The sequence below is a fragment of the Phoenix dactylifera genome, chromosome 6, assembly GCF_051530095.1.
Source record: "Phoenix dactylifera cultivar Ajwa chromosome 6, Ajwa_hap1_PhDact_Kaust_v1.1, whole genome shotgun sequence".
In the NCBI taxonomy this organism is placed as follows: Eukaryota; Viridiplantae; Streptophyta; class Magnoliopsida; order Arecales; family Arecaceae; genus Phoenix; species Phoenix dactylifera.
Genome location: NC_143195.1, coordinates 38016329 through 38029899, shown reverse-complemented (window position 1 = coordinate 38029899; position 13571 = coordinate 38016329). Strand labels below are relative to the sequence as shown.

At 39.2% G+C, this 13571-nt stretch overlaps 1 protein-coding gene across 4 annotated transcripts; it reads right to left on the bottom strand.

Moving 5' to 3' along the window:
- Positions 1-750: 750 nt before the first annotated feature.
- On the bottom strand, positions 751-12596 carry LOC103703939 (lysine-specific demethylase JMJ703-like). Of its 4 annotated transcripts, XR_015988348.2 has the most exons (13): positions 12054-12522; positions 10605-10897; positions 10318-10389; positions 10148-10225; positions 9532-10044; positions 9215-9442; positions 8784-8945; positions 8220-8588; positions 6543-8142; positions 6254-6357; positions 4908-5040; positions 4618-4815; positions 751-1238 (listed from the first exon to the last, which is right to left on the bottom strand). XR_015988348.2 is itself a non-coding variant. In XM_017841998.5 (12 exons), the coding sequence occupies exons 2-12, from the start codon at positions 10890-10892 to the stop codon at positions 942-944; spliced, it is 3909 nt and encodes a 1302-aa protein (XP_017697487.4). In that variant the 5' UTR covers positions 10893-10897; positions 12054-12596; the 3' UTR covers positions 751-941. The 4 variants fall into 4 exon arrangements, 3 of the variants coding, with proteins under 3 accessions (XP_017697487.4, XP_088580255.2, XP_088580254.2); XM_017841998.5 differs by lacking the exon at positions 4908-5040 and having other exon boundaries at positions 12054-12596; XM_088724129.2 differs by lacking the exon at positions 4908-5040 and having other exon boundaries at positions 10605-10793; positions 12054-12437.
- Positions 12597-13571: the final 975 nt, after the last annotated feature.

Genomic DNA, 13571 nt, shown 5'->3' with positions numbered 1-13571 from the left:
AAATATCTGTATCATCGGTGTTCATAGCATGCTTTTTCCCAACTAATTAAGAGCCAGAGAAAAATAAGTTCTTCTGATGCATCACATGTCAGTGGTTAAGGATGCAACCCAACTTGAAGTTGAACCCAGCCTGATGTGACCTAAGTACCTGACCCCAACATCGTAACACCGCAATAGTGTAACACAGATTGGTTCAATGGTGTGAGGTGATGCTACCTCCTCAGTCGTCGCCTTGCCTCTCCTATTCTCCTCATCCACTCCTCCGAAACCCTAGAAACCGATCAACCATTGCGACAATGTTTGAATGGAGAGGATCAGCTGCCTTGGGTTCAATAACTCTCTTTCTGGCAATATGCTTTTGGTTGCATCCTAATGATGCCCTTGCCGCCATCCCCAACCCTCTGCCTTGGCATTAACTTTTTCCACACCTCAAATGCAAGAAAGGAAGAACGAATTTTTCGCTCGATATCAGAAAAGACAATCAGATTGAAGCCGAGTAATTGGGTCCACATCTCAGGTTGGGTCGGGTCGGATCGGGTCCGATTCAGTAACGGTCCAGTGTGTGTCAAAAAGCAGCCACGTCCATGGCGTGCGTCCAAGAAGGAATAGTTCCACCCTCCATCTGAAAAGCAACTTCAATCAGCAAGATCACTTTGCATACAACAGGCTGCCATGGATACATATCTGCTGATACCCACACCCGCAACCGCAATAACATCTCCAGGAGATACAAAAAGAATAAAGCATGTATAGAGTAAAAACAAAAAAGATTATTTAAAATAACTTCAGAGGTCTGTAGATACAATTTCTGCAGCTTGTGAGATACTATTTCAGTGCTCGTGCCCACTTTGTGGAAAAAAGAATGTGGATACGTCAGTTGAAAACCCTAAAAGAAAAGGTTTTGGTGTTCCCTCAAAAAAATTGGTAGAAACACAATACAACTAACGCCACATTGGACTAGAAAATACTGCTTGTGAGCGGCTCTCAATTTCTTCATGGAGAATTTTGATGATTTCCTGCTTAGAATTCTGCTGGTCATAACTAAGGACACCATGCAAGGTATGCAACTCCTCTGGATTGGCCTTTTTAAGTAGGCCTCTAAGTGCATCAGTTCCGACCTCCTTAAGACCTGGTCTACGGTCCATGGTAGAATTTGATGCAATTGGTGGAGTAGCAACTTCAGGCCTTGACCTCCAGTACTCTGAGCAAACATGATTTGGATCAATTGCCTCAATGGCCTGTAAAAATCAATACAAACAAGAATTGTCAGCACTTATTTCAAGTGGGATCACTAAATACATTAGAGGACGGTGGAGATAAAGTGTCGCATTTTATTATGTGGATTGATAATGAGAATTTTGAGGTCTATTAGTAAATCCAGTACCTCTTGTGGAGGTAGACTACCAGAATCATATATCGTATCTGCAAATTTTGAGGTAAAGTAGACAGGTACTATAAGTGCACAATGTGCTTTCTAAATGGGCTTTTGATTTCAAGTTACACTGTGAGTCAGATATTCTTAGTTGCCATTAGTCTGTCTTCACTTTCAAGATATGAAGAGCTTGAGTTTGTCAAATTGTGAGCATACCAAGACCAAAGCATGCACACATGCACATACATGCACAGACATACTCTCTGTGCAATAAAAGGTGGCGATATCACTAGCAATTCTCTCTTTTTTTGGAAAAAAAAGGGAGAGAATTGAGATGATGGACAATGGAAGATGATGACTTGACAATCCATGCTAAGGATAGCAGAGCAGCTATTGGAAGCATAGTTTGGATGACTGGGTGCCTGTTGATCATGTCTCAAGGCATGATTGAAGCTGTTTTTCTGATCAATGAGCTTAAAGCTCTATTGAAGGGCATCAACCTGTAGCTTGATTAGCTACTTGGCCAATAAGTATTCTTATGGAGCCCGATTTCCTTGCCCTTAGTGACATGGTGGAGGGAGTCTAATAGCCATTGTGGTGCACATTGTTCGGTTTCCTAGACAAATTGAGAACTGTACATTCCACCATGCTAATAGTTCCACTAAATGGGTACAAGACAGGTTAGCTGACAAGGAGAGGAAAGTAGATTTATAGACCTGGATATGGGATCATGTAATGTATTACCTTCTAATGTGAGCTTCTTAACTGGCGCTAATAAGTACTCCTTTTATAAAAAATTCAGTTTCCAACAAAAAACAAGTCATACTATGAATAAATGAAAGGAACATAAGTTGGTACTTGGACTGTGCTTCGTGCATGTATCACCTCTTCCTGTGGTGTTTAACCCCCCTTCCACCCAAAAAAAAGGAAAAAAGAGGAAAAAAAAAAAGAGAAAGGAACACACGTCTGAAAAAAATGTTTCTCATGTCAAAGACTGTTCCATTATCTGGGATCTGCTTCTCTCTTTCCGTGTGGCATGTTGCATCTTCTCAGCATCCTGTCACAATAGTTCCTCATCTTTCTCTAATACTGGCCACTGAAACAATTTTGTCAAAAAGCTAAGACCAAGCCTTTTTTTGGTGTCTAAAGGCACTCTCCCCAGCAATAGCCAGTGAAAAGGGACAAGGGGCAAGGTGTGGCTGTCCATGATCTTGCACACTGCCAGAAATATACATCTTAAGTAAGAGTTTTCCTGTGTCAGCTATTACAAGGAACACTGCAGGTGTCATTATAAGTTTTTAAAACCTGATGTTTAAAAAAGATATCCAGGGTCAAACATCTAAACATCAGGATTCATCAATTCAAATTGTGTACATGATTCTGCACTAGTTGATCTACGCTCCTCGTACTTTGCCAAATGACCTTCACCTTGTTGAATATATATATTAAGTGACTATATTTTCAACAAAAATGCTCAGAGAATTTGTTGAAGTTTTGCTCGAACAACTAATGCCAAAGTGTTAGCTTGGTAATCAGATCTTCTAGTTAAGGTTAACACCTACTCTAGAATCTTGCTGCAATTCTCACACCAATACCTTCACCATTCAAAATTTCTGGGTTCAACCATGTCTGATCACCGCCATACTTAGCAATACACAAATTCCTTCAAGTGTCTAATCATTTTTTGTTTCGTGTCATGTAGATAAGTGGAGCACCTATGATCAACTTCTTATGATATCTTACATTTATCTACACGTACCTCAAATCACTTCCACAACCTCATCTTTATGAAAGCTCTGGTCCCCATCCCAAGTGCTCAAGTTACTCCAAACCTTGATCCTAACTAGTGCATTACAGGCATCGGTATTTTCCCAAATAACTTACTTTCCCCTCCTAAAAAAGACTCATCTCCTTAGCTGCCTAACCTGTAATTGCTCTTCTTCACCATTATTCCAGGGATGGAAAGATGTGATAGCCCACAAAGCAAAGAATACCTGCATGCTTTGGAAATGCGATCCTAAGCTAATTAGTGAAAACAACAAGCTACCTTATACCTCACATCTCTCATGCTCAGCCATCTTTAGCAACATCATTTTCTTTCCATAACACTTAGGTAGCTTGAGAAGCACTATTTGAGGACTAAGGCTTCTGTAGCGGGAGACATTTATAAATGAGCCTAAATGATAGAATACATGGGAACATGCACAGCAAATAAGGCTCTTGGAATTGGCAAAAAACTTAAAATTCAAATGTGAAGTAGTGATGTACAAAGTTTAGTTGGAGGATCCTTCTATTTGGTGGCAGACACACTTCGGAAGGAAACCCATCCCACATCTGCACACATTCAAGCTGTTGAACAATACTACCACAATCCGTATCTTATAATATTCAATTCAAGTCACTTTTAACTTGGCTAATTATATGTCATGTACTTCCATCTAATGGGTCTATGTTCCGTCTATTGTTGACTCATTTCAAATAGTAATATGAAGTTGAGTAGTAATTACAAATTATTAAACCATATATCTGATATGACTAATGTGTGATAGTATTATTCAGAGACTTCTTAGACACTGCTGATTTCAATCATTTTTTAGATCACCATTTCCCAACTCCCTAAATTGATCTGCCATCATTTTCACTTCTTAGCCAGTAAATATTGTCCAGAATATATTAAATAGATGTAGAAAATTCTAAAAAAGATCTTAGCAGTACAAATTATGAAGTACTACGTTTCTCTTAGTGCTTGCATTTACTACTTGTACACACTTATATTGCTACTCATACTCTGTTATTTTTTCTAAAACCAACTCACAAGTTGACGGCCTTTTTTGTTGCTGAGAGACTTGCATATCGTGTATCTTGTATGATAAAATGAAAATACTTTGTTAATTTTTCTAAAACCAACTCACAAGTTGATGGCCTTTTTTGTTGCCGAGAGACTTACATATTATGTATCTTGTATGATAAGATGAAAACTCAATCAACTATGAGATTAATGGAACTCTAAATGGAGCACTATTCCAAGAAAATGATCCAATTAATCTCAGAAAGTTTCTTAAGCTCTCAAACATAGTTTCATAGGTGCAATGATGGCAATTCAACATGTTCATGTGGAAGGAAAGGACTAGGATAATATTAAAACCTCAGACTAAGTGACTGTAATGGCACTCCTAGGAGAAATAAATCAAATACTACAGACAAGCACCAAAGTTTTGCCACTGAGGGATTTGATGCACAATTACCTGAACGATCTTTGGTGAGGTTAAACCAAACATATCAAGCCCATCAAGTGATCCTGGAGGCTGTAGTGAAGGAAGGTTAACTCTTCCCAGGTTGTGCTGTCTCCTGATTTCCTGATTCACCCGCTCTCTAACCATATCCCAGCACTTTGTCACAGATACATGAAAGAATACCTCACTTGGATAATGCTCTACCAAAACCTGAAACATCAGTAAGTTGAAATATAATATATTTAGATATTTTAGCAGGATAAAAAGAAAATCAAGAATCCATCTCCAGAAAACAACCCTACCCCCCAACATATAAGATATGCCATACTGGTTGGTACCGTACCAAATAAGTACGCAGTCTCGTACCATATTGACACTTAATATGCCTTGTCATCTCATACCGTACCGTGCACCGACATTGTAATATGATGGTACCTATACAGGGTCCAGTACCAAGATGGTGAACCTTGCAAAAAACCCTAAAGTCATACCTAACCCATTTATAATTGACTTAAAAGGAATAAAAATAACCAAACTAGCTATTGTATAGGGCCTTGTACTCAACCTGCCAACCCCAATTAGGATTTCACTTGTCAGTTACATGACTTAGAGAATACAAACAAAACAATGCACGGAAGTGGAGTAGGACTTCCAAATAAAGTGAGAGCGAGGAGAAGAGATAAACCATGAGCAAGCTATTGCTGAACATTTTCTTCGGTTGTTTTGGTTCTTTCTCTAAACAATTTAGGTAAAATTTCGATCGGGTTGGACTCCGACCAACCCTACTTATTTCCATGTCTAGAACCTACAAAAGGGAGCCCGGAGAAGTCATACAGGATAGAAAGTTACCTCAAAGGCTCAAACAATGTATTCAATGGATCAAATATGGGAAGATAAATGAAATTTGTACATGCAAAAAGCATGCCAATGTTTGCCATTTTAATTCACAATAAGCGAAGATTAAGTGAGGGCATAAACATCAAAAGAGTGGGCCAGACAAAGTATGCAATTGGCTAATGGTAGCAGAGATGCACCAAAAACCCAAAAAGAACACTAAGCTTTACATTTCTTATAACAATCCTGAATTCCTGATTGCATTTAACCCCTTATCAGTCCTATTTGGAGAAATTCACATCAAGGGGCATGCTGAGAGGAAATATAGAACACCGACAGCTTGCATTTCTAACAATTTCAGCAAAGAGGACTGGGCATGCGAAGAAACGGCATAGGAAAGAAAATATATTTAAATTGACGGCAAATATTTTTAAACTAAATTCAGGAAAAAAATCATAAATGCATAAGCAGAGGAAAGGGGGGAATATCAAAATATTGGCTGAGAAAGCAAAAGCATGGTTGTCTAAGATTATTCAAGAGAATAAAATAACACTTGACTGGCATCAGGTGGTCATAGACTAAAGTGCCCTATTGGTCTTTCACAAGGGAAGTAATACTAAGATTAATAACATTCTTAAATCTGTACTGAATTAAGTCTAAGAATAACCATGTGCAGAATGCATGTTAACTAAAAGTCTAAAACTGGTTCTTACACACAGATATCTTTGCTTATATGCACTTTAACTACCGTTTACTTAAGTAATTGACCATCTCAAGTTAAATACTGTTTGACAAAGAAGTGGAGAATTATTACCATAAATAAAGGTCCAAGCAGTCCAGCATCCAGAATTTCAGAGATGTAGTTACACATTTGAGTTGGGTCAAGTACATTGAAGTACCTAACTCGGCTCCTAAATCCTGCAATCGAAAGAAGTATAATCCATTGTAGAGGATTGAATGATGAAAAAAGTGAAAATGAACACAAGGTGGAAAGCAGACTAGCGGAAGGCATGAGGATACAGAGTTTAGTTTGGTTATTCAAGCATGCTAACAATACAGACCTCAAAGGTGATTCAAAACATAATTAAAAGCTGCAAGCATACCTTTTGGGAATATGGCCTTGCTTGTAGACCATAATTTTCCTGACAAGACAACACCATATTCTAAGGGTTCAACACTAAAATTTATTCTCCGCACCACCTTGGCCATGCGAGGCCCCTTCTGTGGACAGTTGGATCTATCTATGCTATTTGTAGAACAAGAAAAGGTTGCTGTCATAGTATCTCTTTTATCCATCAGGTTATGAGCAAAATCTGGTCCAGTTTTCTCACCCCTTATTGCACTTTCTGTTTTCATACTTCCGGACTGCTGAAGATGACTTCTGATATTTGTACTACACCCATGCTCTTCTTTAGCAGCCAAAAATTCTGAGTTCTGCCTTGCATTTGATACAGAATTTGAGTTCTTACTGTGAGAAGTGTTTTGAGGATAGGACCTAACCAATTGCTGATTTTGTAAAGAGGGGATATACTCTCTGCATGTACTCTGTGTCCTCCCATCTCTGCCCCCTAGAGATACCAGGTTGGGCATATTATCAGATATCCCCACAGTGGGCAACAAACTGACATCCTTTTCACTCCTTACAGATGCATTAGTCTCAGGTGCCACCACAACTGGATCCTTCTGAGAATTGCAGAAAGTCATCTTATCATCACAGTTTGTCAGCCTTGCAAAAGTTTCCGAGCTTTCTAAAACTGGTTGTTTCTTTATGTCATCTGAAAGCAGCTTCTCTCCTCCTTCGTACCCAGCATCTTTTAAATTTTTAGCATCGTCATCAGTAGCTAATATATTTTTTCCTGTACCACACACCATTTTATCTGAGTTACTCAAACCCTCAGGCCCCAAGACAGGGCAACCCCCTGAGTTCTTTTCACTAGAAGTAGTTTGCAGCATACTGATGTTAAGCACGCTCCCTTGAAAATTTTCACGGCTAGAAATGCTACATGCATTTGAATCTGAACTTCTATGTCCTTTATTGGACCGTAAGCTCTGATGTACTTCAGATGAAGACCTACCTCGTAGATGCAAGTCTTCTGTAGGAAACATGGTTGTAGATTTGTTTTGTTGGTGCAGGGAAGAGGGATCAGCAATTGTGTGTGTTGAATCAACCGCATTAGGTGTTATCTTTTCTCTCTCCTTTGGTACTGCTATGAAGGTAGGTTGAGGCAAAGATGCCTGGACTTCTTGAGATAAAGCAGAATTTTTTTCACCGCTATTTGAACTACTTTGCTGCACTTGTCCCTTCTCTCTCTGATCTATACTTTCTGAGGAAGTTCTAGTAATGGGCTTTTGTGTTTTATCTTTGGCAACATAAGAACTTAAACTCAATCCAAGATCTGAGAGTCCCCATTTATGAACTGCACTCAACTTGCCCCCAAGAGCATCAACAAGGACATTCAGTTCAATGATCTCATAACGAAAGAGAAAAAACCTGGTGCTCCAAGCACATGAACAAAGCTGCTTTGCATGACACAGACATGCAAATCTATCTGGTGAACATGGACAACCAGCTGCAGAAAGGTGTAGATCATAGTGGCACACAATGCACTCTCTTTCACAGTTAGCATCAAAATCTGCATCCATTTTCCTTGAGTGAGAAGAGCAAAGATATTCTCTTCTTGTACGCTCCATTTCAATTCTTACCTAATCAAAAGGTAAAATAAAGTGAGTAATCACTTATGATGGCAAACTATACTGAGGATTGAACATAAAGAGTTCACCTTAAGCGCCTTTGTTAGGATCCCATCCAGGCCACATGCTTCTTTCCATCTTAAGTCATCTAATGTATTTTTTCCCAGAAATAAAATATTCCACTGAGCTCTTACTGCTTCCCTTGCAGCTCCTAGCAACAACTTGTCATGGGATATCGATATCTTGTGCCTCTGCTCAGAATAAAGCTCTACAGCATTCTGCCCATGAGGCAACCAATCAACGGGAGCAACATTTACGGCCTCCGCACAGTTGAATCCACAGTTAAAACCGGAATGATATGCTCGGGGAAATGTGATGACAAACTCCCCCGAACGCTGAACACAACGGTAAACTGGTATGCCCTCTGATTTTAAAATGGAAGGTGAAAACTGAGTAACCTATGAAGAAAGATAAGGAAAAAAAACATGAGACGTCGAGCGGATAGAAGGGGGCAGGATTTTTTTTTGAAAAAAGGTCATAACTGTGGTTGTTGGACACTTGGACATGCATTCAGTAAAGTGTTTTTTTTCTTTCCAAGAAGTGGAAGACCCCTTCTAGGAAGAAAAAATGATGCATGCCAAGTCATTACTCACAAGACTGTGAAGCAGGTCTGGCTGTTCTTCAAATAAATCTGTTAAATGTTTCTTCATAGCCACCTCCAACTTTGCGGCTACTCTGCCTGGGACTCCATACCACACTTTTGGAGCACCCCAATGTAAATAATTCATTGAGTACAGATGGTGATCTTCAACATGCTTTTACCAAAAAACAAAAGTTAAATCGACTTGCCAAACAAATGAAACAGAAGGCAGTATAGGCAACTAAGGCAATTCATATACAACAATGGCAAGCAGAATGTGCCATTGAATACATATTATGCCTTCTAGAAATCAAAGTCAATGAGAAAAAAAATTGTCATTATATTAGATAAAATTAATAATGGAAAAGGTATCAGCATTGCTGTTGTTAATTGTATATATCTGGATATTATTAATTAATTGGAAAGGATGTGATAAGATCTTACCCAACAAAATGATGAAAAGCACATCCCTATATACAACCACGGAACTAGAACGCCAGAAATGTCCCCATTTTCAAAAGCAAGCACAGAGCCTGGAAGCCTAGCGAAGTTGTTCAAGTTCCAACCTGACTTCACATATCGATCCTCAAAATCAGAACTTGATGGAGGTGAAGATGCTTTAGGAAAACCACTACCAAAAACTCCTGTCTCCAAATCAGCACCATAGAGCACCTGCAGAAGCATAAAATTTGATTTTTTACAGAACACTAGTTGAAAGCAATCGGCTGACTATTTGGCTAATCTACATCTATTAAAGGTACCTCAATCTCTTCAGTTGGCTTCTCAACAATTCGCCAATATTCACCTTCAATATCCTCCACTGATAGTTCCAACTGAGCTGATCTTAAATCTTTATCCATGTCTCTCATGCAAAAATATTGCTCCTTAAAATCATCAGCATAGTTCTGAAATGATTCCAGAGTGAAGTCCGGACCAGGTTTAAATCCAAACCTCACAGCACTGGTACAGTGTCCAAATCCATTAGGTTCTGCTAGCTTCTCAATTTTGTTTCTGCATTCTGCCTCCATCCTCAAGAGCTTTCTCCTTTTCCTCCTCATAATAATATGATTTCTGCAAGTTCTTTTGATGGAATCACGATTTTGAAGCTTATCCACTTGTTGGGTGCGAGTCTCAAATTTTGAATTTTGCCACACACCCTTTTCTTTGAGAGGACAAGGTGGAGTCCATGATGGTGGAGGTACAATGCGGCAAATTCCATATGGTTCTGCCACTTGACGTATACTCGCAATATATTTGAGAGTATCCTTAAACTCCTATAGGTAACACCAAAATAATCAAAATATAGGACTTTTTGGCTCAAAGAATAAGCATTAGCATACAAGCGAGTCAATTTATCATAGATAACATGAGAAATACCTCTTCATTTGGATAAAAAACAGGAGCTTCATCAAGGATGGGTCTGCAGGCAACTTCAGGACGCCATCTTGCTGTGACCTGCAAGACTTCAGACATTAATTGAATTCAAACAGGTAGGAATCAGGAAGAAAATTCTAACCAAGTACAAGTATCATGAGATTTAACAAAACCTTTTGACAATTTTGACATTCAGAACATCCACGAAGAACCCCTTTTGGTAGGCCATTAACTGAAGGGATGTCCTAAACAGGAAGATCAAACTGTTGGTCAAAAAGTCAAAAGGACTACCATATGACATTACAACAACATGTCAAGACCAAGAAGCACCGTAAGCAACAGATGATATCAATTGCAAGGTAAAGAAGATCAAGTAAGAAGCCTATAATGATATGATGACAAACAACCTGAACACTTAAAAGGCAACGATTAACAAGACAACATCAGCAATAGTACTAACTTGCTCAAAGAGCTCAGAGTCAGACTCCTCTTCTTCCGAGCTATAATCAAACTGCCTGTAGTTTATCCATGGTCTATGCCGAAGTGATTTTCTAAACTTTTTGTCTTCAATGATGCTAGACTCAGTTTCCAGCGGAGCCTGTATTGGATTAGAAACACATGCAGAGGCCAAAGCATTTTCTTGTACTCTCTGCAAGGTGAATGATGTAAGTGACACAAAGCCAGGAGGAACTGAAGGCATTCCATCAGAGTCATCTTTGAGACAAGCTCCTAGGCATTCTGTCCCCATTAATACTGAAAAGAAAAGAATATTATATAAAATACATGATCCCAGGGAATCCTAAAACTGACAAATTCCAATCACATTATGGGATGAAATTTGATAGATGGATTCATGTGAACATAAGATAATGGCCTAAAGTACCGATCTTATAATAAACAAATTGATCATAAGCAAATGACCCGACAGATTAGTATAACCAGCAGTGTAGATCTGAAAGAAGCATAAGCATTCCTTGAAACAATAAACATAAATTTATGATCTACTTATTAAACTTTCAGCAGTTAACATAGAGATGAAATCCCCTGCAACAAACATAAAAGATCATAGGTGAAAGCACATGCGCACACAAAAGAAAAAAAAAATATAAATTCAATGTAAATAACATGATGAGTTAATTTTTTCACCTCCAATATCCATCTTCTTAAATATTAAAAATGCAACAGTTCTTTTTCCTTTGGATGTTAGAGTGCATATAGAAAATAACTTCTTTTTACTTTATAGGTGATCTTGAAAGCTAAACACCTATTTATATCTGTCATAAAGAACCTGATTTAGGAAGGAGGGATCTAGAAGATACAACAGAGATGCTGCAATTAAACATTCGAGGTCTTAAGTTCCTGCAAGGCTTTTAGATTGAAAGGATATATAGAGAGAGGAGGGAAAAATAAAAAGAAATCTATAATCTCACAGATCCCCCCACCCCCCCAACAAAAAAAAAAAAAAATCATAACCAGAATCTGCAATCTATAACGCAGTACGACAGATTCCTTGGTATTCCCAGACCATCTGTTTCATGAATTTAACACAGATATTCTATAATTATCAGATCCAGCGACCGATCAAGATGCTTTTACTCGCTGCTGAGTTCCATATTTCCTAAATTCAGTTCAGATATCAAATAAAATTCTAGGTCTGAAAGTTCCCCTTATTCAAACCATGAACATATCTCTATCGGTGACAGAATCCAGTCCAAAGATGCACAGAAAACAACATATCGATTTCACACCCATATCAAAGTTCCTTGCATAAGATCCCGCAGATCATAAATCTTAGTAACGCTTTAGGGAAGAAAAAAAATCATTTGGATCAAAATATCACCAGCATGGAACTAATCAAAATTTTACGAGAAAATAGGCGATGGTGGCCTTCATCAGACCATTGACTTACACGTTCTTGAGAAGCCCACAGATCTTCTGTTGGCCTAAAGCGGTTTGGATTCCGAGTTCATTAACAATTTGCACAAAATCTTGTGAGATGAAAACAAGAAATATTAACAGTCCAGATCTGACTAAGGGGACATAAGAGGGAAATTCTTTCCAACTCCTCCAGATCCAAGCCCAACCCCAACCCTAGTCAGACCACAAGGAGATGTCCACAGGCCCCCAGAACCGCTGAACTTTAGGGTAGGGAAAGTGGTTTTGGGGGCAGAAGAACAAACCAACCTTGTCCCCACCCCCAATACCACGCTATTAAATAAATGCAAAGGAGAGAAGAAGATTTATGGCCCAGAAGGAAATCTCTGTGAGAAACATAGAAGGCAATCAAGGGGTTGGGGGAAAACGAAGAAGATAATTAGACTCTTAATCCAAATCCTGAAGTACAGTGACTCCTAATCTTCTCAGAACAACAGGCAGGTGGGAATTTCCTTTTTTTTTTAATCCTTTTATTACTGTTGTTGTTGTTTCGGTGCAAAAGGCAAAACTAGTTTTCATGAAGATTAAACAATAATAATTGATATAATGAAGATGCCATCTTATGGAACGCAACAGGTCATCTGCCGACATTCCCCACCGGGGATTGGTTGAGATTTAATGCCAACTTAATGATTTTCAAATCAGTCCATCCACGTGGCGTTTTTTTTTTCCAAGGGGTAAATGCCTTGGGTTGATCGGTGCGCGCGTCACCACCACGGCCATTTTGACGCAAGTTTGATAGAGGACCTTGTGAGATCAATTCCGTCAAATCCCCGGTATTTTTTTTTTAATACATCGTCTCGGCTGCTCACACTAATTCCACGAAAGCACTATTATTGGAGTAAAAAAAAAAAAAACGATACAGAGAAGAAGGAACAGATACAAGTCAGGTCCAAAGAATCTCTTAGAAATGATGGGCAGCAAAAAAAATGATCCAATCAGCAGCTCTGTTCATCTCTCAGTATACATACACAGGCTGGAAGTACCGCACTTCCTCAGCAACTGCCGGATGTCGCCTAGTAGTAGATGGTCTGCTCTGCAGCCCCTCCTATAGTATCCGCTCAATCACCACAACTAAATCCTCATTAAGGATGATACTCCCAGCCTCTAACACCCATCTCACATAGCATATTCTTTCCTACCCAGCCTTGAGCTCTATCCCCAGTGCTGATGCCTCGAAGGTACGCTGCCCCCTACAGCAATCAATCTAGAATTAGGGTCTTTGATCACAAGTGCGACTCCAACGCTATCTCCACTAACGGGCAGGCTATCATCAAAATTTATCTTGAGATGGCCAGAAGGTGGAGGGCTTCCAAAAAGAGCTAGCCATCCCAGATGAAACAACCATAATAGCCTCAATGACCTCAACGGCCAGACGAATAGCTCTTTCCACAACTGACCTCAGGGGAACTTTTCTGTCCTCGAACACTCTGTCGTTCCTATCCAGCCATATATGGAAAGCCAAGTAGGCACCCGCAACGCCCCATCCAAC